The sequence below is a fragment of the Ptychodera flava genome (genome assembly GCF_041260155.1).
Source record: "Ptychodera flava strain L36383 chromosome 3 unlocalized genomic scaffold, AS_Pfla_20210202 Scaffold_26__1_contigs__length_13983176_pilon, whole genome shotgun sequence".
Lineage (NCBI taxonomy): Eukaryota > Metazoa > Hemichordata > Enteropneusta > Ptychoderidae > Ptychodera > Ptychodera flava.
The window spans coordinates 10,147,936-10,174,779 of record NW_027248280.1 but is presented as its reverse complement, the minus strand read 5'-3'; the positions used below and the strand labels follow the sequence as shown (position 1 = coordinate 10,174,779).

Genomic DNA, 26,844 nt, shown 5'->3' with positions numbered 1-26,844 from the left:
TAATATAATGGTTCTAGATTTTGTTAAACTATTACAAACATTACAACAAATAGATGACATAAATGGTATTCATTATTCTGTGAATTATCTACAAAAACATTGAATTGGAAAAATGTAAAATGTAAAAGGGAACCAAAACATTTTCAAGTCTCACCCCTACAGGCAGAGCAAACTTTTCAAGTCCCCCTCTATATACTACCCCAAAAATTTTCGAATCCGCCTGAATTTCTCCTGTCCCCCCCCCCCCCACCAACGTTTGTGAACGCAGCCTACGCGTCGGTACTTCTTATTCCGTATATCTGGTCCGCCTGCCCCCTAGTTCTACCGCTGGCATTGCTGCGCTATCGCTACTCACATACAAAAGCTACCGTATTAATAATTTTGGCAAAGATAGGGAAACATTTTTTGTTCCGCCTCGTCTGTTATCAGATCACCGTGAGTTGTCCGGACGCACAAGTAATGGCGGTCTCATCTGATCTCGACCAGTTTCTCAACAAGATTGACGACGATTACGTCGCCTGTTCGATCTGCTTAGAGAGGTACACCAAACCCAAAATTCTACCATGCCTCCACACGTTCTGCGAGCGGTGTCTTTGTGGCTGGGTCGAAAAACACGGTGACCTTAATTGCCCTGCCTGTAAAACGCCGTGTGAACTTCAAGATGGCGGAGTGAGCGAACTGAAAGACAACTTTTACATGACCTCGCTGGTTGACCTGGTGATTGAGAGGAGAAAGCTTGCATCTGGACAAGACAGAGTATGTGAACTCTGTGAAGATAAAGAAGTAAGTCATTTTTGCACAGAGTGTTGCCAATATTTGTGTGTGAACTGTGAACGAATGCACGGAAAAATCAAGGCTACAAGGTCACACAAAGTGCGATTGATATCAGATCTCAACGAGCCAGAGGTAGAAAGACAGTCGATTGCAGAGCACGATGTCAACTGTCCGACACACCCAGAGAGCAAAGTCCAGTTTTACTGCGATACGTGTCAAGTACCAGTTTGCATAGCCTGCACTGTTGTCGACCATCGTGTTCCTGAGCATGCGCACCGCTACCTCAGTGTTGCTGCCGATGAATATGCTGTACAGCTGAAGGACACCGTGACAAAACTGAAATTGAAAGAGGATTGTATCGACACAAACATGACAGCAGTCAAGAACTCGTTGTTCGACCAGGAGAAAGAGAAAGTGAACAGGAAGGCCGAGGAATTGGTCCAAAGTGTAAGGAATGAACAGCAATGGTTGGTGAATGAATTACATAACGGACGCGATGCAAGGATAAAGGAAACTGACATTTTAATTGAAGAATTTGAGTTCAACCACACCAGTGTCAATAGCGCTCGTAACTATGCAGAGACACTGTTGAACCATGCGAGTCCCGTACAGCTTTTGTCAACGCGACCTGAGGTGACACGTCGTACCGACGAACTTTTGAAAATCAGTGATAAGTGGGAGGAACCTGTCGATGGAGTTGAGTTTGACGAGGCAGCGTCTGATGCGAATCTCGGACGAATAAAAGCAGACGCCTGCGTCAAGAAGTGCTCGATCGAAAACTTTCCGAAGACAGTGTGGAAGGGTGACAATACATGTCTGATTGTACATACTCGAGATGCTAGAGGAAATGACGTCATTCCGAGACAGAAACTGAACGGCACTCTGAACAAACCAAACGGTGAAGTTGTTCATCTGAAATTTTCAAACAATTATAATGGTACTCTGTCTACAATCTTCCGTGCTGATGTTGAGGGTAAGAATAGCATTACTGTGACTATAGACGGTCAAGCTGTACCCGGTTCACCGTTTGCTTTTTCCACGCGTACAGGACCAGTAAGAACTATTGGTAACTGGGGAAATGGAAAAGGAGAGTTCAATCGCCCATCAGGCATAGTCAGAGATTCTCGTGACAACATAGCCGTTGCTGACACTGACAACAATCGTGTACAAATATTTAATGAGGCGCTTGTCTTTAAAGATGTGCTTACTTTTCCTAAATTTAAGAATCCATTCAAACCAAGAGATGTAGCGATATCAGATGACAATACGTACTTCATGACTGATTCTGGAAATAATCAAGTAGTTGTCAGCAAACAAGGCGGTCAACTTATCAGATGCTTTGGACAAGGTGAATTGAAAGACCCCCGAGGGATTGCAATACACCCTATAGACGGTAATGTGTACGTGTGTAGTCACGGCAGCGGAGCAGTGGAGGTGTACACACAAGATGGTGAACTACTCAGAACACTTGGTACTCCAGGCAGGGGTCAAGTGGTCTTCAAAAGCCCTCATTCCATTGCTAGTGACAGCAAGGGCACACTGTTTGTGACCAACTCTGTAGAAGTTGGTCATGTGTATGGATTTGACACACTAGGGAAACTGACGATGAAATCTGAGAAGCTTGAATATCCCGGTTGTATAGCGATCCATAGTGATGGATGCATACTTGTCTGCAATAACTCGTTATTTTCTTGGGATAGTTGCTTATATAAATTAAACAAGCAGGGCAAAATACTGTCTCGAATAGATGCCAAGGAATATGTTAGCATGTATTACAGTGGAATCGTGTTTACTGATGACATAACATCACGAGTACTTATCACTGACCGCGTATATCATTGCCTAAGAGTTTATGTTGTGTAAGGAGAGCCATTTTATTCAAAACTCTCTAACCGGAATCATGATTTAATATTTGTTACGTTAGATTTGTCAGTTTCGACATATTTTCTAGACAGGAATCGATCAGTCGTGTTTTGCGGATGTGGATTTCCATTTCTTTTCAAGAACTTCATTAGCAGACATTCACTCTGTTGTACTTTAATATCGACGCCCTGAAATGTAGATGTTCCACTGGGTGTTGGTGGCCTGGATAGGACCTCTCTTAGATCACTGTATACGCTACGCTTCGTAGATTTCAGCGGAAGCGAGCGTGTACCGTAAGCGAGGAGAAGTGGAAGACTAGGGTGTTTGTGAAAAGATCGGTTGCCCCTGTAGCACTTAAGTGTGTCTAAATTTGTATCCGCTTGTACATGCATACCTGTTTTGAGCTAAAAATGACGCATGACACAGCTGTAACTGAAAGTAAAATTACAGAGCTACGATCAGAAGAAAAAATCAAAAACGAACGAAATGAAAAATACTCTATTGATGCTAATCTTTTGCGTTTCCTTGAAATGATAATGCAGTGATCTGATGTAAAATAATGGAATGGGAACAAATACGTTGAAATGCGTATCTTTCTTCATTTTCCATAGAGAATATAGTACATATGTAATAAAGTAATATGAAGAATTGATACCCGGCGCGTGTTCGCATTCAGTTATTGTCATTTGGACTGCCTGTTACAGAAAGAAATATGTAGTCAGTTTCTACATGTAATCGAGTTGAACAAACAGCGCCACATCCTCTATGAGTGGTATTTCCTCATTGACAACATATTTGAGGGCACATTTTCCCAACAGTGTATAATAATTCCTATGGTACTAACCGTGCTTCCTTGCTTGCCGACTTATTTCTGTTCCCATGTGAGGCAGAATTTATCCAGAACCTAATCAAACAGAAAAGATCTCTGCAGCTAGAACTTTAAACCTAACATTTATATACATAGACCATGTTCTTTCAATGAATAACTTCAAATTCAGTGACGATCTTGCTGTGATTTATATTTAAGAAACTACCGAAACGGCCTCTTCTGTTTCATATCTGGATTCTTTCGTTTCTTTGAATATAACCCTAACGGTAACCTTTCTCCCAGGCTTAATGACAAGAGAGATGATTTCAACTTTAGTATCATCAATTTCCAACACCTCATCAGTAACATTCCACTCTCACTGGCTCAAATGTGGACAGAAATTACTGGCAGGGAGGCGGTGTTTTTCGAAACACCGCTGTATCAAAAATAGTGACCCTTCAAAAGTACCTGCACAAAAATTAGTGACCAACAAAACTGCAATGTGTTCAAGTCCCCCTTCTGACTTGCCATACTTTTGATGCCCGCCCCCTCTCAAAAGAAAGGCAAAATGTGTCCGATATTATGCTTTGTCCAAAAAATATCACATCATATGTGTGTGTTAATTCATGTAAATGTACTTTGCTTGAAGTAGCAGGTCAAAGTGCATGGGTGTACAAAAATGTAATTTTTACATTTTCATCGATAATGTTCATTCATTATACATGGTAGTCGACTATAAGGAAACTATAAACATGTATTTTCCAATATAAAAGTACAAAAGTTTTGAGCTAGAATGGTCGCATGGCACAAGTGTAACTTTACTAAAAGTGAAATTTCAAAGCCACCACAAGAAAAAATACAGTCAATGACACTGTAGATCCCATCCTGGACTATTTAGTGTTTGTTCTCTGGTCAGATATTTGAACATGTGTGAAAGGGATAAAGTGCATGAAGTTAAAATACTTAAATGTAATCTACTGGAGACAGTGAAATATGTTTAATGTACTTATTCAGAATATAAAATGGAAAAAAACAGAATTAGATATATCGAATACTGTGATACAACCATTAACTCAACAAGTCATTTACAATGACATAGTCCCCACTTGTAATAGGAGTATTAGTCTTGATGTGGCAGGAAAATGTGGTCATTAAGAAGTATCACTGGAGTGTATATGTTGAGATCTATGGGCACATAGGTCTATGTCGTTGTTCCCAATTTGAAACACATGAGGCATGTCTAAGTTATGGTTCTAAATCGGGAAAAAAAATCAGACCTCTGGCAGTATTGACCAGCCAAGAAATACATATGCGCATTATAAATGAGGTACAAGATATGACATCTTAAGGTCTAATATCCTATCAAAATTGGAGGGTATAGAACTTGCGGTTACTGAGATATGCATATATATGTGTAATCAAGGTCAAAGGTCATCGAGGTCACATGACATTTTGAAAAAAAAAAATTATATTGCTAATTAATCCCTATATGCCAAAAAATCAGATCTCTAGCTCTATTAGCTTGCCCAGAATTAGATTGTACATAATTAATGAGGTAAAGCGTGTGTTGTCATGAGGTCTCCCATCCACTAAATACAAAGGACATAGCACTTGTGGTTACTTATTTATTGACTTAAACATATATTTTAGGTAAAAGGTCATCGAGGTCACATGACATTTGGTCAAAAATTTCTCTCCTATAGTTATCCCTATATACCAAAATCAAACATCCGGCTCTATTGGCTTGCTCAGAATGAGATATGTGCATAATTATTGAGGTACAATATGTGGCGTCATAAGGTGTCCCATCATACCATACATGAAGGCTGTAGCACTTGTGGTTACTGAGTTATGGACAAATATGTATATTTGAGGTCAAAGGTCACTGAGGTCACGTGACATTTTGTCAAAAAAATTGTATTGCTACCAAAAATCAGACCTCTAGCTCTATTGGCTCGCTCAATATTAGATATGTGCATAATTAATGAGGTACAATATGTGACGTCATAAGGTGTCCCATCATACCATATATGAAGGGTGGTAGCACTTGTGGTTACTGAGTTATGGACAAATATGTATATTTGAGATCAAAGGTCATCAAGGTCACATGACATTTTGTCAAAATATCCGAGATATCTGCGTGAACGGATGGACTCACGGATGGACATGACCCAATCTATAAGCCCCTGGACTTCATCCATGGGGACTAAAAACTGTGTCACTGTATCCTTTTTGCAATGTGAATACGATGAGAAACTAAATTTTTATTTTTCTTGGCCTTATACATGGGAGTCTATGGAGATCTGCCTTATACATGGGAGTCTATGGACGTGTAAACTAAAAATATGCAAATTTCACCACGATTTGCCCAAATTTGGGAAAGGTCACTCCTATGCACTTCCATACCAAGTTTCAAATCAATCGGACTTGTGGTTTCAGAGAAAAGATTTTTTGACCAAAAATGGGAGAAAATTACAAAAAAAATCATGAAAAATAGCAAGTCCAAGATACTGACCCAAGATGTGCACAATCATTTCAGGTCAGCCCAAAGTACTAACATGCTAATTTTTCATGTAATCTGCTCAGTGGTTATTGAGTTTTTTTCAGTTTTGACTGTTTTTACATTTTTTCACTTAATTTGCATATTTTTGGCAATGACAACTTCATTTGAACAAAATCTCATCTACAGCCCATCATCCATGTACACACCAAATATCAAGATGAAATGTACAGCGGTTTTGGAGTTTTTGATGTTGACGGACAGACATACAGACATACATACATACAGACATTTCCCTAGCCTATAAGAATAGCTTCCATTGCCATATATACATATGGCTATGGGAGCTAAAAACCACAAAGACAAACGACCCTGAAATACTTTGAGGCGCTTAATTATCTCTTTCCCCGTTTTCTTAGAAATGGCCATTCAATGATCCGAATTAAAATAATGGAATTGAAACTATTACGATGAAATATGTCTTTCTTTATTTCACCAAAAGAGAATTTTAAAGAAATGTTATAAAGTAAAATGAGACGAAAACACTGCAAACACGTACGCGTTCGTAATGTCTTGTCATTGTGGCTTTACTATGTTACTGTAACATGGTTTGGTCGAGTGGTCGTCGGGTTTGTGATCGTCCCGGTACGTATATTGTTCGTGGTGGTCGGTGCTATTCCGATTACTTGTGTACAGGGCCGGTAATAACGCACATACAGGCGAGTCGAAAGGTCGGTCGTCTACAAACACGTGGTCCACCAAAGTCCAACAGACTCACTGCAGTCGGGTACGTGAAGGTCTCAGAGCGTCTATTGAAATCTCTGTACAGGAATGCGTCGAGAAGTGCCTCTCTGTCTAGAAAGTGTACAACGTAAATCGTCTCTAAATCTGCACATTGTCATGCCTATGGTATGCATCTATAATTGACGAAAGACAATCGGGGAGGGAGGTCACTCCCTTCTGAGTAGGTCTGTCAACATAGAGCAGGGAGGTACTGATTCAATGTCAAGTCGATGCTAGAGTTGTCAAAACAATACACTCACTAAAAGAGGAGGAACGGTTACCCAAGGGTCCAGTAAATCAACAGGGAAAGAGCACTCTCACGGTGTATCACGTGTAGGGTTAATCACGGTCACTCCACAAAATGTCGATCAGAGTCATTGTCAGTCGTAAAAAAAACTAAATTCAAGTGATCAAATACTAAGCAATCGAATGGCGCGATCACATTACAAAGATAAATATGTTGCCATATGTCCATTTCCTATATATATTTCCATGAATTTTTTCTCTGTTTGACGTCATCGTATACGAGTGAAAAACTTTGACGTCATCACTCGTATACGGTGACGTCAGACAGAGAAAAATACCATGGGCTTGTACAGTTATCACATGTTTTTATACTTTTCGTTTGATGTGGATGGATCAAAATTATGGTCGAGGATTGTTGCCCGCTTCTTTGCTCACGTGTTTACACACATGGGCATATGTCGCAGCGATGTCTGTCTGTCTGTCTGTCTGTCCGTCTGTGTGTGTGTGTGTCTGTCTGTCTGTTGGTCCATTATCTCAAAAACGGCTTATCAGATCAGAATCAAATCTGGTACATATATTCAGTTAGCAAATGGCAAGAACTGATTAGTTTTTGGTGGGTCTGGCTTGCATACTTTTTGCTCATTTGCATAATTAATGATTTTAGAAAAAATGGATATATATTAAAAACAACTGCACAAAATTTGATGAGATTTGCTACAAATGTTGATCACACCAAGATATATCAGCAGTGGGAACCATTAAGGGTTACATGAAAGATAAATGCTAATTTGCATATTTAATGAACTTTCCTAACTAGGGATATATGTCTGATTTGACTTGATCAAAATTAACCAAACTTGGTATGTATATTAAAGATACTATGATTTAACATTATTGAAAGTCATTAAGCGTTTTAATTTCAGCCAATTCCTAATTTGCATATTTCATGAACTTTGTTAATTAGGAATATATATTTGAAATGACTGGACAAAGTTGATGAAACTTGCTACTATGATACAACATTTTTGAAAGTCATTAAACATTTTTACTTCAGCCAATTCCGAATTTGCATATTTAATGAACTTTCCCAATTAGGGATATATATCTGAATTAACTTGATTGTAGTTGTTGAAACTTACTATATACATCAAATATACTGTGATATAACATTATTGAAAGTCAAAAGACATTTTTACTTCAGCCAAAACCTAATTTTAATATTAAATGAATTTTCATAATTAGGTATATTTATCTTAATGGACTTGATCAAAATTGATGAAACTTACTATGTATATTAAAGACTCTATAATTCAATATTATTGAAAGTCATCAAGCATTTTCTCTTCAGCCAATTCCTAATTTGCATATTTAATGAACTTTCCTAATTAGAGATATATGTCTGAATTGACTTGACCAAAGTTGACAAAATTTGCTACACATATTGCAGGTACCATGATACAACATTACTGACAATCACTAAGCATTTTTACTAAAGCCACTTCCTAATATACATATTTAATTAACTTGCTTATTAGGGATATATTCTGGGATTTACTTGATCAAAGTTGGCAAAACATGTACATTGATGATTATACCAGGTACTAGATCAAAACAATATCGAAAGTCATTTCACATTTTCATGTCAGCTTATTTATAATTTGCATATCTAATGAGCTTTCACATCTCGGCATATATGGCTTGAAGGTCTTGGCCAACGGTAATTACACTTGCTAGATAAAGTGGTGATACAATAAGAGCAGTAAATTACTTTAATATTTTTATTTCAGCGAATTACATATTTGTATACTTCATGACCTTTTAGAATTAAATGGCGGTGATTATTGCTCATTATGTTGATCATAATAATTTCAATGAAGTTGCAAACATGTGGCAAAGGTTCAAATTTACACATAACTTCAATATATAATGAAACACGTGAGCATTTACAGTTCATATCTTCTTTACACTGTCGACAACTTCAGTCTGCGAACTAGCTCGGTGAGACGTAATACAGGATGCAACTACACAGAGACGTCGTATAAGTTGAAGTGGATGATGTTTATTGATACGCCGTCAGGTGGGACCGACCATAAGTCCACTCTTAATATCTTAAAACTTTTCATTAAATAGACAACTTTTCAGGGCGTACCCGAACATGTTGGAAGTAATCGTACACTGGCTAACAAGTATGCAAAGTACGCGATTTGATATGAAATGAAAATCCAAATACTTAATTTGAGAAAGTTTTAAGATATTCATTATTCTGTTGACTCGGCATACCAACCGACGCTTTTTAATATTTATGTTCTTGTGAGAAATGCCGACTTCTAAAAATTATAGTTATTAAAGTTACATGGTCAAGATTTGTGGAGCCAGAATTTTGATAACATATGTTTGAGCTATTGTTTCATTCCAAAGTTAATTGTTAGTTTGTTTGTTGACCAAAGTGACGTCACCATGTCGGTGTCACACTTGATTGTTTTAGCCGTAGTGTCCCATCGAGTACCTGTACCATCATAATGTCAGTAATCATCTTTTGTCCGTACTTAATGAAAAGTAAAGTTGTTGATTGTTTTCCAGTCCTTTTCAATTGACCGACCGGTAGTTGTATTGTATGTTAATTAACACATTAGCAATGATACTTGAGTTAATTAAAGGAAGACCCACCACATTTTACCGTGTGAATTTTTTTCTTCTAACCCACCTTGTGAATGTTCGTCATGGATTCAACGAAATTATACATATCTCGTGTAATACTTTTACCTAAAAAGTACCAATCGCAAAAGGATTGCAAAAACACTGGCGCGATCTTGGTTTTATTTACCGAGATTACTTTCATTTAGTGGGTCTATTTTTTACATCCATGGTAACACGGCCCGTTGTCCTGGAGATAAGCAAATGTTTACAAGGTACCTTCATATAAATCCGATAAAATTTAAATTTTGATACCCCGAACGCCATCTTAACCAATCAGACATACAGATTCGGTCACGTGAACTTGTCCATCTTATCATTGTCCCGCGCTGCCAAGAATCCAAAGGGAGTCCGCCTTTGGCTGGCAAGGGGGTTGGCTTCTCCGCGCAAGCGGTGTCTAAGCTTTCAAAATATCACGAGTTTACGATCCAGGCGAGCCCAAAAAGGTCAGTTCGATGGCATCAACTGCACTGTGACCGAGACTGAGTACATGGCCACGACAGACCGTTACCACCCATCGTGGTAAACCACACGCCTCCTGCTTTAACTAGCCGCCTGATAAAAGTTTTCAGCCTATTAATAAAAAACTTAATGAAAGCCCTGCATGTATTAATCACAGAAAACTGACTGTCAGCCTGGACTCTAATTAAATTATCACCAAATACATATTTGTATATACAGGCTTTGTCGACGGACTGTATAGTGTGTGTTTGAGGATGCTGTGGAGAAACAGCAAGATACTGTTGTTGATATATTGCAAAGAAATATTGCAAAAATCATTAACAGTTGCGATAAAAATCATGAAATGTGACATAATGGTTCTTTGTTAAACTATTACAAACATTACAACAAGTAGATGACATAATTGGTATTCATTATTTATGGAATTACCTACAAAAACTTGGAATTGGAAAATGTAAAATGTAACCAATTTTTCTGAAAGCAGCCTAAGCGTCGGTACTTCTCGTTCCGTCAATCTGGTCCGCCTGCCTCCTTTCTACCGCTAGCATGGCTCCGCTACTCACATGCAAAACTACCGTATTACTAATTTTGGCAAAGATAGGGAAACATTTTCTGTTCGGCCTCGTCTGTTATCAGATCAACGCATTCCCACGTGAGTTGTCCGGACGTACAGTAATGGCGGTTTCATCTGATCTCGACCAGTTTCTCAACAAGATTGACGACGATTACGTCGCCTGTTCCATCTGCCTAGAGAGGTATACGAAACCCAAAGTTCTACCGTGTCTCCACACGTTCTGCGAGCGGTGTCTTTGTGGCTGGGTCGAAAAGCACGGTGACCTTAATTGCCCTGCCTGTAAAACGCCGTGTGAACTTCAAGATGGCGGAGTGAGCGAACTGAAAGACAACTTTTACATGAGCTCGCTGGTTGACCTGGTGATTGAGAGGAGAAAGCTTGCATCCGGACAAGACAGAGTATGTGAACTCTGTGAAGATAAAGAAGTAAGTCATTTTTGCACAGTGTGTCGCCAATATTTGTGTGTGAACTGTGAGCGAACACACGGAAAAATCAAGGCTACTAGGTCACACAAAGTGCGATTGATGTCAGAGCTCAACGAGCCAGGGGCAGAAAGACAGTCGATTGCAGAGCACGATGTCAACTGTCGGACACACCCAGAGAGCAAAGTCCAGTTTTACTGCGACACGTGTCAAGTACCAGTTTGTATAGCCTGCACTGTTGTCGACCATCGTGTTCCTGAGCATGCGCACCGCTACCTTAGTGTGGCTGCCGAGGAATATGCTGTGCAGCTGAAGGACACCGTGACAAAACTGAAATTGAAAGAGGATTGCATCGACACAAACATGACAGCGGTCAAGAAATGGCGGGATAAAATCCACACGCTGTTTGACCAGGAGAAAGAGAAAGTGAACAGGAAGGCCGAGGAATTGGTCCAAAGTGTAAGGAATGAAGAGCAAAGGTTGGTGAATGAATTACATAACGGACGCGATGCAAGGATAAAGGAAACTGACATTTTAATTGAAGAATTTGAGTTCAACCACACCAGTGTCAATAGCGCTCGTAACTATGCAGAGACACTGTTGAACCATGCGAATCCCGTACAGCTTTTGTCAACGCGACCTGAAGTGACACGTCGTACCGACGAACTTTTAAAAATCATTGATAAGTGGGAGGAACCTGTCGATGGAGTGGAGTTTGACGAGGCAGCGTCTGATGCGAATCTCGGACGAATAAAAGCAGACGCCTGCGTCATGAAGTGCTCGATCGAAAACTTTCCGAAGACAGTGTGGAAGGGTGACAAGACGTGTCTGATTGTACATACTCGAGATGCCAGAGGAAATGACGTCATTCCGAGACAGAAACTGAACGGCACTCTGAACAAACCAAACGGTGAAGTTGTTCATCTGAAATTTTCAAACAATTATAATGGTACTCTGTCTACAATCTTCCGTGCTGATGTTGAGGGTAAGAATAGCATTACTGTGACCATAGACGGTCAAGCTGTACCCGGCTCACCGTTTGCATTTCCCACGCATACAGGACTAGTAAGAACTATTGGTAACAGGGGAAATGGAAAAGGAGAGTTCAATTATCCATCAGGCATAGCCAGAGACTCTCGTGGCAACATAGCCGTTGCTGACACTGACAACAATCGTGTACAAATATTTAACGAGGCGCTTGTCTTTAAAGATGTTCTTACTTTTCCTAATTTTAAGAATCCATTCAAACCGAGAGATGTAGCGATATCAGATGACAATACGTACTTTATGACTGATTCTGGAAACAATCAAGTGGTTGTCAGTAAAGAAGGCGGTCAGCTTATCAGATGCTTTGGACAAGATGAACTGAAAGACCCCCGAGGGATTGCAATACACCCTGTAGACGATAATGTGTACGTGTGTAGTTACCGTAGCAATACAGTGGAGGTGTATACACAAGATGGTGAACACATCAGAACACTTGGTAATCCAGGCAGGGGTCAAGTGGTCTTCAAAAGCCCTCATTTCGTTGCTATTAATAGCAAGGGCACACTATTTGTATCGGACAGGGATCGAGGTCGTGTGTATGGATGTGACACACTGGGCAACATGACTATGGAATCTGAGAAGCTTGAATGCCCCAGTGGTATAGCGATCAACAGTGATAGATGCATTCTTGTCAACAATGCTTCAGTGTTTTCTTCGAGCAATGGCTTGTATAAATTAAACAAGCAGGGCAAAATTGTGTCTCGAATCCATGCCAAACAGTCTAGTTGGACGTACTACCATGGAATCGTATTTACTGGTGACAATACATCCCGAGTGCTTATCAGTGACCAGTTCTATCATTCGCTTGTAGTTTATGCTGTGTAAGGAATGTCATTTTATTTGCTACTATAGACTATAGTCTATAAGAGCTATTGGTGGGTATCCGTCCGACGTCCGTCGTCATTATGTATGTATGTATGTATGTATGTATGTATGTATGTATGTATGTATGTATGTATGTATGTATGTATGTATGTATGTGTGTATGTATGTATGTATGTATGTATGTATGTATGTATGTATGTATGTATGTCGTCATGTATGTATGTATGTATGTATGTATGTATGTATGTCCGTTTGTGAGGCGTCCGTCCACTCAAATATCTTTAGAACCGCAGTACTTACTGATATGATATTTGTTGTGTAGATGAAAAATATGATTTTGAGAAACTTTTTTTTTTCAATTTTTTGATATTGTTGAAAATGGGCAAATTAATGCAAAAAAAATGTGTCTTTGGTAAAAAATATTCTTCTTCATAACCGCTGGTCAGACAGCTTTGTTATTTGGTATACAGGTCCCTAGGGATAACCCAACTTAGATTTGTTCAAATTGTGATTAAATATGCAAATGTGTATTTTTAAGGAATTTTTTTGGTCATTTTTGGTCAAAATTTGACTTACATTGTATGGAATTCTTGTACTGTATAAACCCTATCAATTCATCCTGAAAAAAATAATATGATTTTAAATAATTTAATTAATTAGGAAATCATCAAAGCCATAAATAATTTTAGTGTGGAATTATCAGAAAGTTCAACTTTTTTTGACAGTTCATAGTGAAATGCTTACCATCTTGGAGGATTAAAACATGTAAAGGCAACTTTCCCGAATCCCAACTTTGATATATTCTGAACCACCATTTATGTTATCTATAAGAAATTGCTCACAATAGTTTGTCATGATAGGGTGGTCAAATAAATAGAGATAGAGAAAGTTCTAATTTCCATTTATGGTTGACTTGGTAAGGATAAAATAAGATTACTTTTTGAGGACAATAATGGAGTGGTCAATTAAAAGAGTGGTCAAAGTGATGGGGTTTTACGGTAATGTGGGTTACACACTTGGGGGTAGGTTCGGTTAGAGAGAGACAGAATAGGCCGGAGACAGCTTTGTATTGTGTCTTAGTATGACCAAGTTCAAATCTTGACCTTTATTACTATCACAGGTCCATATATACAGTGTAGTATGAATAATCATTAGAATCAATGAATGACACGACTAACTAATGACACGCCCAATGCATAATCTAAATAATTAGTAAAGGAAAGGGTGGGCGGAGCTACACCATACACGTGATTCCCAACATCCTCCCGCCAGCAAGATAAAGAGTTTCAAAAATCTTACACAACTGAATTCAAAAATGCAAAAAACAACACGAAATAAATCTCAAGAGTAAAGTGTCTATGATAAGCGTAAGATTGGAAAGAATAATCTGAAAGATCAATGGCGGTTGGTGTCTAATCATGCTTGATAAGAAAGTACGCCTGGTACGGATTAAATCACAATCTGCTTCTGTTTGTGGCGCGTGATACAAACTTCAAAGAGAACTCTAATGCAAATCCTTATATAAACTATACTTAATTAAATCCTTCTTACAGTACTAGTTCGTTATAAGCTTTAACAGAAGAAACTACAAATAAGATGACGGAAATACTTTGTGTAAACGTTACATTAATCTCTAATTCAAAAAATAACTGTAAGTTACAATCTAACGGATGTTCATAGCGAACGTCATAATGAAATCACAACTGAAATAAGTTCAAAGTTACAAATATCACAAACTAAAGTAAAACTCTAAAACTACAAAGCAGTCACTGAAGATAGTGAATGCGAGTCTGAAACAAAACTTACTATAGAATTGATGACATTTCCTTTAGTCGTTGACGGGCTTTCATAGCCGCTTCACGAACTGGTCGTGAACTGTTCACGCTACTATTTGTAGTGTGTGCACCTTTGTCAGTGTCGGCGCACGTTTCATTATTTTCAACTTCTGAATTAACTTCTAATGGATACAATTTAGTGATAGTCTACTAGTTTTGCCGGTACGCGTTCTGATGCAAGCGGAACGCACTAAACCATCATTTCCTGTGTTAAGTTTTTCAACAATGGCAAGAGACCACCTATCCGTGGGACAGATTTGTCTTCCACTAGAACAACATCACCCACCCTTATCTGATTCTGAATGGCTCCCTTCCCTGAACTCGATCTCTTTCACGCAATGTGTTGAGGTAATCTTGAGACCATCTTTTCCAGAAATGAGTGTGAATTTTGCCTAAATACTCTGATCTCCTCTGGAGACGTTCTTGGCTACCAAATGTTGGGTCATTTAGCTCATCTTCATCGATTGAGTAATATGGCAAAGTTGTGATAAGACGACCATGCAACAAGTGTGAAGGGGTCAAGGGTGAAAGATCGTTGGAATCGGTGGAAAGATAAGTCAGTGGACGATCGTTCAACGTAGCTTCAATTTCAGCAAGAACTGTTTGTAACTCATCGACTGATACGAACGATCGACCGAGAACTTTTTGAGGGTAGTTTTAGTCAAGCCGATGAGTCGTTCCCAAAAGCCACCAAACCACGGCGCACGTTTTGGAATGAAAGTCCATTCCACGCGACAGTTTGCAAAATAGTTCCGTACTGGTACTGATTTCATCATGTTTTCTATTTCCGCCGCGGCTGATAAATATGTGGATCCGTTATCCGACATAATTTTGCGCGGCAGGAGCGTCTGGGGCGAACCTCCTGAAGGCTCGTAAAAATGTCTCGCTACTGAGGTTTGCGACTAATTCTAAATGTATGGCTCGAGTAACGGCACACGTGAATAAACAAATGTACGCTTTTTGCTCAGACTTTCCTACTGAGACATACACTGCACCAGTAAAATCCACGCCAGTAACAGTAAAGGGTGGAGCATCACTCAATCTACAACTCTGTAGGGGTGCGGGGATTGGTTTTCTGTAGGATTTGCCGCAAACTACTCGACAGACAACGCATCTTCTCAATATTGATTTTACAAACGGTCGAATTTGTGGAATCCAAAATCTCTGCCGAATGTGTGTGATTGTTGTCTGTGATCCGGAGTGTTTTATTTGCCAATGAGCGGCGATCACTATCAATTTTGTGAAGTGATTTTCTCGGGGAAGGAGAAGCGGAAATTTCTCATGTGCTATTTATAGCACTTATGCAATCTGTGTAAACAGTGCAATGAAAGTGTAACATGATTCCTTATAATCTTTTGATGATCTTGAACTTCTTAAGTTTCAAACACTTGTCTCTTCAGTGTGCTTTCTCTGAGTACGTACAGTCTCAACTTATTCAACAGAACTTACAATGTTAATTTGAAAGTTAAAATGTGGTTGGTTAATAGGATGAAATACTGATATTAAAAGATAACCAGCTCAAGATTCTTCATAACCTGACAGATATGCTGTTTTTATGACGTAAATCTTGATTTAAGCAAGTCGTATTTACTTTAATTAGAATGTAATTAACTCTCTGTCTGCGATTTTTTCCCGGAGGCTCCATTCAAATTATATGGCGTGATAATTAAAATTCCTTGAAAAGCACCTTCATCTAAGACCTTTAAGAGCGCATTAAAAAAAACAAAGGCATATAAAGAAAATCCCAGACACGGTTTTGAAGGATATTGTCAAGGCTTGTCAATGAAGAAATTCCAGCCGGAAATCTTGCAGCGTGTTTGCATAAGGCGGGAAAAACCGGTTTTTGGAAGGTTCAGCAAAACGCTTGTCACGTGACTCTTATGCAAATAATGACCGTGTACTGTGCTTGGTCAGATAGCTCTATATCAGGGCTTTCAGAAAATGTATACTTTATTGGGGTTTGGGACGTGTTCAATTGAGAAAAAAATAAAAATCTGAAAGTGTCTAAAAGGTATGTAGCTACCTTAATAAGCGTGACAAATACGTCTACAAAGAAATCAATGCTATTGACTACTTGTCTCTAGAATTCGCCTATATCCAAGTCTCAAAAAGTAAATGTCAGGAGGTCCATTGTCTGGCTCCAACTTGTCTTGTAGTTGTGTACACCATGGCGGTACTAGAAATGAGACTCCACATGTTCACGTACCAGGCTGGCCCTTTCCCTTATAGGATCAATATAGGGTCATCTCTCTTTGAAAACGGATCAAACTAGTCTAAGATGATTGTCTAAACCAAGCAAAACACTGCCTAATCACGGAGCGAAAAGCCTGTAAACTTGTCCTGTAGACATCACAACAAAGTTCATCCATAGCAGACACGCCAGACCAAACATCCAGTCACGTGACCAAACAAGAGCGAGCAGCGAGTAACCGCAGGTTACGAGGTCTGGCTCGAACCAGCATGCTATATATACTGTCCAATAGAATGCTTCGAAAATCGGACAGATGAAAGAGCATATTTATTAATTATTCATGTATGTAGGCGGGGCGTCTAAAAATAGCCTTTTGAACTCGACTGAATGACGATGTCATTCATCCAGAAAAGTTTCACCGGAAATAAACTATCCTCCGCTCCGTTGACCTCAGACAGAACGACAACATGGAAAATATACTCAATTCAATCGAGTATGGACTGAACAAATTGTCGATTGTTACTCAAAGTGTGGAGAGGAAGAAGGAGGAGGGGCAGGGTTACTCATTTTTTGTGCAAAATAAATTGAAACACATCCCAGACTGCATGCACCATTGCACACATTCATTTCTCAAAATTTTCAATGCGAGAGGGGGACACCCCCCTCTTGTGCTCTCCCCTTTAGTCTTCTAACAGTTTTACTGGTAACAGACAAACTGAAAATACCTCTCAGATTGCACTACACTGCACTAAGGCACGCATCAATTTCTCAAAATTTTCACAGGATCTAGGACAAAACTGAACTATTTGCTAATTCATCCTTTATTATCACAGAAACATTTGTTTTAAATGAACTCAGTTCAATGACCATTTTGAGAGTTCAACATACCATATTCATGCTTTTCATTAGAAGCTGGCAGCTGGAGAAATGACACAAGAAGGTCACAGATTTTCCTTTCCTGTATATCCCTTTGTCTTCAGTCTCCGGCAAACAGAACTGTTTTTCACAAAATGTATTGTCATTGTTTTGTTGTTGAATATTGTGACTCAAACACTGATCATACAAAAAAATGTAAAAAAATATTAGTGTTCAATGTCATTTTCAAACAGTTTTACTGAGTGCAAAATAACTGAAACTCCTCTCAGATTGCACCATTAAACACATCAATTTCTTAAAATTTACGAGAAAAATACGAGAGGGGGGAACACCCCTCTCGTACTCTTCCCCTTGGGGTGTTTTGTTTCACTTATCAAAAAAAATTAAAAACACCTCTCAGATTGCACCGGACTGCACCATTGCACATATCAATATCTTAAAATTTCCATGCAAGATAGGGGAAAGCCCCTGTAACACTTTCCCCCTAAGCCTCTCGCGTGTTCTCCCCCTGTACTTTCAAATTCTGCCCGGTCAGATATCCTAGTGAAAACCCTGTCATAATACCCATCCAAATTAAACAATATACTATATGGTTAGATACTGGTTATAGCGTGAGCTTTTATATCTTTATTTTATTGTGACTTTGAATTTCATTTTGATGGGTTCACCTTTTTTGAAACATCACGAGATAACTGACGATAGTCTAGCAGAGTACATCAGGGGGTTACTCAAATTCAACAGGGTTGGCGAGGGGGGGGGGGTCACTCGAAATTTCGGAGTTTCATGCCGTAAATAATGACGGCTCCATTATACACAACGCATTACAAACTTGATGACAATAAAAAAATGCACTGCGACTCCATTTGAAACAAAAAATTGATACAGGTCTGACAGTAGAAAAAAAATTGCTGTCACTCTGACAGAAAAAAAAATTGCTCCCATACCCACTTCCTCCATACCCCCCCCCCCCCAAAAAAAAAATCAAATGGTTCTCCCCTCACTTCAAAAGTCCGGTAAATCAACAAGGGGAGAGCATTCTCACGATTGGCAGAGATTAAAACACAGCTTTATGTAATCCAGTCAAACGTGTAAAAAATGACAAAACACATTCACCGTGTTACATAGAATAGTTTGTTTAATAAAAATTTAAATAGATCTATATAAATAATATAATTTATGATGTCGTATAAGCCCTGATCAAACGTCGTCAATCGGTGGGTTTAAACAGCAAAGGTAGACATTTTTGCCGTCGTCTTCAGTCACTTTGTCCTTGAAGATATTAAATAGCACACATCCTCCAACAACGGACAGTGGTATGGAAAGGCAGGCGAGAATGAACGAAAACCCAAATTCTACGGCGACGTATCCTTGTCTCGATACTGCATCTGGTCTGGCGCTGAGTCCGTACCACGTGACTCCTACCAATGCCGGTATACCTGCAAGAAACTTTGTTTTAATGAACTCGTGCTTAAGCTAAAAACGCAGCGCAACATGTAGGAAGGAATTATTACTAGATGCTCACATTGAAGGGAAAGATCGGCTTATTCCGATGACAGAAATTATTAGCAGTACAATCGAATGGATCGGTCGCTTTTCACATCCCCACTTTTATCCCTCGAAACGCACTTAAACCGAGATGGCAACTATTTGCCGTCCGGTTGTCCTGCGTTTCTCATAACTGACAAAATGGTCAAATTCGCAGTCAGAGTTACTCTTGTCAACAATTATCATAATGAAACAAACATACGAGTTTCCGTGTAACATAGCGAACGATTTCACACAGGCGACATTATGAATTGATCAAGAAAGAGTTATAGTTTTTCCCTCCAACTTATTAGTATTGATAAATATATGTTGTGATATGGTACTCTTGATGTAAAACATGTTTCCTGGAAATTTCTTGTAACTGTCATCGTCTCACCTGCCAAAATTACCAGCAGTGGTATTCCTCGACGGCACGTCTGTTTGATGCTGAATGATCTGTTGAAGACGAGGGTAACTGTCACCAGTGCCGTGCCACATAACACGGTTGCCGTTATCATGCAAGCCCGTGTGCCGTACACATAATCTGAAATGTGAAAAGTGAAAAAAGATAAATACTACCGACCAGCTCGCATGGCGATCTCCAATTCTTTAACCGAGTCAGTCAGGTATCGATTTTTATGCTTGCCATTAACCCTTCCCCTCTCAGTGTATTGACCTCATCTGAGCTTTCATAGCGTGTAAAAATTGACTTTGAACCCACTCAAAAACCGACAGCAGTTGGGAAAATTCCCCTCACTGGTTGATAGGCATCGTGGCAGTGACCAGCCAACGTTTCTCCCCTACTCGACGCTGGGGGCGCGCATTTTGGGGCTTCTCAGAATAACCAAATTTGATACCGGCGCTGTATGTCCCTCACTCACACTGATTTTACATGTCTGCTGTTTTAGACTAGCGCAGCCGGCTGCAGCCTAGCTCACTCCGGACAGTTCCTATGACAGTGCTAAAGGGGCTTTCCTGACCGTTGAGGGCAGACATCATAAGTTAAGTCTGTTACTGGTATGTTATGTGAGGTAAAGTCCCTCCAGAGGGGCCTTAACCATAGACCCTCGAGAAAAGACGTTTTTCTCGAGGGTCTATGTAATAACACTGTACTAACAGTGTGTGGTGAGGTAATGATCTAGGCGTTTGTCGAACTACAGGCTGAAAGATCAAAGTCATGTTGTATGACGGTCAGTGGTGTGTAGAGGGACTGTCATGGTCATGTTCGTAATGGGATCTGTGCGAGGACTTCGCCCAGTTTGATAATCCGTATGAACACCAGATTATTTATAGACTACGGAAGTTATTATCTGTCATGCTTTCTGCATTTGTGATCATGCTATCGCCAGCTGAAAAATCGAGACAGGAAGTCTTAATGAGGTGTACGCCTCAGAACTGATCACAGAACTACTCTTCTGCTGCAGCTTGTCCCAATGAACCCTCTTTCAAAATTGGAATAGAATTAGGAAGGCAAATTTTGTTCTAGGAATGACAAATTACCTATAATTTAGCAATTTATGATGGAATTCGAAATAGATGAATATATCTATGCTATCAGCTCAATACCGGGAAAAATTAAAGTTTCAATCTAAACAAAAAAACAAACAAACCCATAAAAATATCTACTCAACACATTTCAAAATTGGTCTTCAGAGCAGCGGCACACGAGAGTAATGTTGTAAACCTTTGAGTATAGACACAGCTCCTAGTCTGTGGGTGGTATAAACATCCATCCCCGAGGTGAATTCTATTTATCAGGACATCATTATCGTTTATCAAGTCATTACCGTGGTAATTAGGGAGCCGTTTCTGCGGATTACAAGGCCAAAGGTCAAAGTATCAACGGACGGACAACACGGAGAAGGTTTACATCGGCCTCACTGATAACACCTCCAATACGCGCTTCACTAACCACATGCAATCGTTCCGTAACGAGAAATACAAAAATAGTACAAAACTGTCACAAAGTTTGTATGGAACTTTAAAATTAAAGACCAAGTCTTTGACATTTCGTGGTCAATTATTGACAAAGCATCGAGCTACTCTAGCATTAGCAAGCGATGTAATCTTTGTATGTAAGAAAAAGCTGCACATTATCAACGCTAAATCTACGCTATTAAACAAACGCTCTGAATTGGTTTCAAAATGTCGCAACCAAAATAAATATTATCAATCAAATTTTAACACCACCTACAAATAGAATGGTACGTCCAAAACATATAAATGAGAGTGTACGGCTAAGAATCTTTCACTTCTATCTGAAGATACTTTGTACTTGAAGTAGTTTGTGTTATCATACAGAGAGAGAGAGAGAGAGAGAGAGAGAGAGAGAGAGAGAGAGAGAGAGAGAGAGAGAGAGAGAGAGAGAGAGAGGAGTGAAAGTAGAACGTGGGCTAGGGGGGTTTGGGCGTGGAGGTAGAAGGAGAGAGGGGGGTTGGGTCTGTGTTTTCTCAGTCATATCACATTTTCTGCAAACACAGCCCACTCTTTCCACTTTAATCCAGACGATTTTGGATCACGTGTACAAAATCTACCAATATTACCGTAATCTTGCAACTGTCCTTGCCATATAACCATAGTCAAGGAGGAAGGGAGTCGCTTTTACTTCCAAGCCCGCATAACCCTACGGACACCACTGACTGATACGTATAATCTTATCGGAGGATTAGTACGATCTGTCGCCGTTGCCGAGACAGCAATGATGTCGACAGATGGACATACTTCTCCGACTGGGTCAGCAAGGCAGATTTTATATTATGCAATATTATGTAGACTGACTGAGAACAGCATTGTTTTGACAGTGAATAACATAATCAGACCGTGTGGCGACACGTAAAGACGTCACGAGTACTTTCGGAGCTGAACGGAGAGGAATATTCGGGTATAAAATACTTATCAGACGCGCAGGCACAAGCCAAAAATTCGTTATCTCTTTGAAAATTATAATTTTCCTGAATGATTCCGTATTCAAATTTCAAACTGCTTTTAGAAAAATATTTTTAAAAAATATAAATAGGAACTCACGTTAGTGTTCAGGGTAAATGATATACACTCACTAAGTCTTAGCGTGCGTCGTGCGAAATTATAAATAGATACACAGATACATACATACATACATACATACACTCTCTCTCTCTCTCTCTCTCTCTCTCTCTCTCTCTCTCTCTCTCTCTCTCCTATCTATCTATACATACATTATATATATATATATATATATATATATATATATATATATATATAACACCCGACCCGATGTTCGACAGGTGCGACAAGCATAGAATTTCATGGTTCCGAAATTATCAGCGTAATTCCTTTGGAACATACTGGCATTACACTCTTATGTTTCCATTGTCCGGATTATTATTGTTGCAGTCTGTAGATATAGATTCCATGACGCTTGGAGGCTCAGCGAGCGGCCCAGACGCAACCTTTGACCCCCTTGTTGCTGTGGAAATTGTATGTCCACCGCATGAAAGTATTCGTGTGCGTCCAAATTTCAGTCGCTCGCGTGTAGATGTACGTACCACTTACGAACCTTCATATTTGCGAAGGGGTTTACTAAGTTAGACTCTAAAAATTACATGTTGATTTTTACGAATTTTTCAAGTCGTACACACATTGTTTTTGCAGGAGAAATGCCGGACGCCATATTGTTCAACTTCCATTGACGAGCTCATCGAAGTCGGGCGCAAAAGTTGTTCCGACATACCAAAATTTATAACAGACGGAGGTTGTCCCGACGTAGAAATACAAGAGGATAAATGTCAGTACCATATGTCTCGTTGAGAAAATAGATGATTAAAGGGAAATTCAAGTTGGCAACGAACAACTTTAAGCAACTCAGGGAATTTTAAGTAGATTTTTACTGGTGTTGGCGGATGCCCCCCAAAGTGCCTACACTCGACAATATTTTAATAGCGCTAATAGAGTCGAGGTAATAATAGGTCGTCGGTACATTGTCCCATCACGTACGGTGTTTCAGAAATTTGTCACCCGTGGTAGTCTGCCAGTGGTCGTCTCATGGATGGATCGTGGCCCAGGCGGTCAATGAGATGATTCCGAATATGGGAAACGGCTGCCTACAAGGTATATTGCAAAGCCGTATAGGCGAACCAAAACACGGTTTTCTGCCTGTGTCACTCTCACATCCCGACAAGCCTCGGTCTGCCTCTATACCACGGTAGGTCCTACCATCATATCATTCTGTTTTTCCCTCATTAAATGGCATATTTTTGGAAGTGTGTTAGTTCCCTTGTTTAAACACGATCTAATAACGCGACACATTCTACAGTATTTTTTACAACAATGGTTCAAACATAGAGGTGGTTAGTAGCTCATTGGGTTACCAATGCAGCAGTCATTCCATGGGTTTTCTGGCGTTGGGTCTCTTTTGTTCCACAAAATAATGAAAGAAAAACAAAATAAATAAATAAATAAATAACAATAGCTGCATACCAAATTATGTAGCTGTGTCAAACGCCCAATCGAACATGTTATAAAACCAATTATTAAATTCAAATTGTAAGGTTTACACGAAACAGCGTTAATTAATGTCTTTATCTTCTGATGTTCACAGATGTTTGGAAATTTCGAAGTCATCACTTCCCGGCAACACGGCGCATCGAAGAGTGCTGGTTTCCCACAAATAAACGTGACCCTCTACATTCGCAGCACAGTTCAAGTTGAAGTGTGCCTTTCTGAAAGCCGGCCGTACGGAAATTACGTCACGGGTAACCATGGTGTTTTTCTATCAGTCACTAATGACCACGGTAATATGCACCCTTTATTTTTGAGGTCAAACAATACCAGAATAGGAATGCTTGCAGCGTGCAGGCACACTGATATCATTCAAATGTCTTTAGGCAGTTTTGTCCGCAGTAGAATTGTTTCAATTTCGTCCTTCCGCATTCAAACGCCCCCACCCCCGGGCCCTCCTTGTTCAAATCCCTTTTTCTCTAACAATAACAGAACCCCTGTTTCACTCTTATCCAGAGAGCGGATAGTCAGGTGTTCCGTTCACGTAATCAAATTGTATAGTGTATTTGCACACCGATGTCCAATTGTTTGTCACACAAGCGTATGTGGACTGTGTAGATTTATACTGCGTTGCATACTCTACACTGAAACAAACAAGTCCGCATAGGCCTGTGGTTTGTCACTCCAGAACCGCGGTTTTTTCTAAAATCGACCGTTGGGCAACTTTGACCATATAAGCTTAAATAAGGTTAAAGAGTAATGATTTTTTTATAATCCAACACAAGGTAAATTATTACAATAACCCTACAGCGGTACTGTCGCAGCCTGGAAACGATATCTATGTAAATAAAGGGCGTTCGTGTTCGTTCTTTTACTCCCGGGCATGATTTCCCACGCCTTTAATTCTGGGTGATCATCGAGTGGCCCTCAAAAGGATTGTTAATTACTGGCCACAGTCCAAAGCAGAGAGAGAGGTCGACATAACGAAGGGACGGGTTACCGAACGTGACTGTGGTCACATATTGATCGGCGATTCTGTCAGTTTTACGTCGACGAAGGCTGTTGCGTAACCCCTGACAGAATTCTACAATGTGCAGCGGTAGCGTTTTCTGAAGGCGAGCTGAGGGATCATATGCTATGTAATTCGAGTATTTTCATCCATCCAACAACATAACATAGAAAACAGTTCTCCCAGGATAAAACTAAACACGCACTACTTTCAAAGGTAATACGTTATCAGATCATACAATACGCTATAAGGCAATGCTTAGCTAGTGCATAGACCCTCCAGAAAAACGTTTTTCTCGAGGGTCTATGGCTAGTGTCATCATTGATTATTGCTGTTCAGGAACACATTAGCAGCACTTTCATTTGGAGCAATCCTATCACCGTTGGAAGGGGGTATTTTAAACAGGCCGGGGAGGAAGTAGGTCATTGGTAATACTGCTTTACTATCCTGGCCCGGCTTAAATGACGAAAATTCTGCGTCGCAACGCAACTTTTCTCGCCTTGTTCAGGAACGCCGCTCGCGCTATTGTTATGCGCTTGTTCAACAGGTAGGTGCCGACTACAAACTCACCTGTTAAGTCATCCGATGTGAGCGGCCCGCACCACTTTAGATAGCCAGGCTCGGCAACGCAAACTTTCCACAGTCCGTATTCGACGTGGGATCCCGACTCGGCGTCGGTCGCCTTGAGCCAGCCGACTGTGACGGTGCTCACGGTGAAGAAAACGAACGACAGAAACGACGAGATTAAACCGACGACGGGGACATATTCCATTGTTTCTCACCGAGTCTTCCAATCAATGATCGCTGACTCGAATTGGAAGCCGGTCGCGGGAACAACAAGTTACAAATTGACCCATCCTTCCCGTTGATCCGTCCGGCCACGCAGGGAGTGGCTCTCTGCGCATGACATTCACGGCTTGTGCAGGATTCAGAATGCTGGATTTGATATCATACGTAGGCGATTAAACCACATGTTTACTTTTGAAGTCACTGTGTACACGTGACCCACAACGAGAGTGCGGTTTGCTGTCGTTCAGAACAGCATAGGAGCGAGACTGTCTTTTAAAAAAGCAAATTTTGTCAGCCACGGTTGACAAGTTTTACCCTATAAAAAACTAATTTATTTCACAGACTGGCAGATTAGCGCCATTAAACAGTGGTAAATGATTCACAAATACCAGAATATCGACAGAGCTGAAACTGTAGTATACCTATCTTTCATGCTGCACGTTGTTGTCATGCGATTCGACCAGACAACGCTCGATGACAGAACAGGACGTTAAAAATTGACGATCAGGGAGGCAACTGTGAGAGACCTCTGACGACTATAGAGTTTCGTAAAAAAAGTAATGCAATAGGCAAACTTTCATTAAAATCTTTATAGCCGAACAACACTGAAATTACCCTTAAGTTTCGCTTCCTTACTTCCTGTCATACTATAGTACACTCATCATGAATGATGGCAACGTACGGCTTGCACTAGTGATGACGTCATGACCCCGGACGTCCGTCCGCTTTTCGCATTACAGGCTATCATGATACTTCCCGTATGACCCTGGAGTCACGATTATTTATAAATGGGTCAATTACACAAACGAACTCCGACGGAACAGAGCGGTAAATGTTATCTAAAACATTTTCGGAAGCTCGGCTGCCCTTGAAATTTACTACTGATTATGGTTACAATTACTTCAATTTCAGATCCACCAGTTTACGTGATGGTTGGGCCTTTTTGAACTTGGCAAATTACACTAATATTCAGCTGTTTACAGCTGTTTATCATTATCTAAAAATAGACCAATGGATAGTATTTTCCTCATAATCGTGGTTTATTGTAGTTCTAATGTTTCGTTATATTTTTATTTTCATTCACATTACTCTCATATCCTGAAATATTAGATTTGGTTTAAGTTGATGAATAAAAACCAGGCGGCT

At 39.8% G+C, this 26,844-nt stretch overlaps 3 protein-coding genes across 3 annotated transcripts; 2 read left to right on the top strand and 1 right to left on the bottom strand.

Annotated features, from left to right (window-relative positions):
- The first annotated feature begins 459 nt into the window (after positions 1 to 459).
- LOC139125949 (tripartite motif-containing protein 2-like) lies at positions 460 to 2,637 on the top strand. Its single transcript, XM_070692025.1, has one exon. It carries the CDS (start codon positions 460 to 462, stop codon positions 2,635 to 2,637), a length of 2,178 nt encoding a protein of 725 aa, XP_070548126.1.
- Positions 2,638 to 10,805: 8,168 nt separating this feature from the next.
- Positions 10,806 to 12,998, top strand: LOC139125948 (tripartite motif-containing protein 2-like). Its single transcript, XM_070692024.1, has one exon. The coding sequence runs from the start codon at positions 10,806 to 10,808 to the stop codon at positions 12,996 to 12,998; it is 2,193 nt and encodes a 730-aa protein (XP_070548125.1).
- A 6,019-nt stretch (positions 12,999 to 19,017) lies between these two features.
- LOC139125792 (claudin-11-like) lies at positions 19,018 to 25,827 on the bottom strand. Its single transcript, XM_070691885.1, has 3 exons — positions 25,480 to 25,827; positions 19,822 to 19,968; positions 19,018 to 19,336 (listed from the first exon to the last, which is right to left on the bottom strand). The coding sequence occupies exons 1-3, from the start codon at positions 25,679 to 25,681 to the stop codon at positions 19,098 to 19,100; spliced, it is 588 nt and encodes a 195-aa protein (XP_070547986.1). The 5' UTR covers positions 25,682 to 25,827; the 3' UTR covers positions 19,018 to 19,097.
- Between the last annotated feature and the right edge of the window lie 1,017 nt (positions 25,828 to 26,844).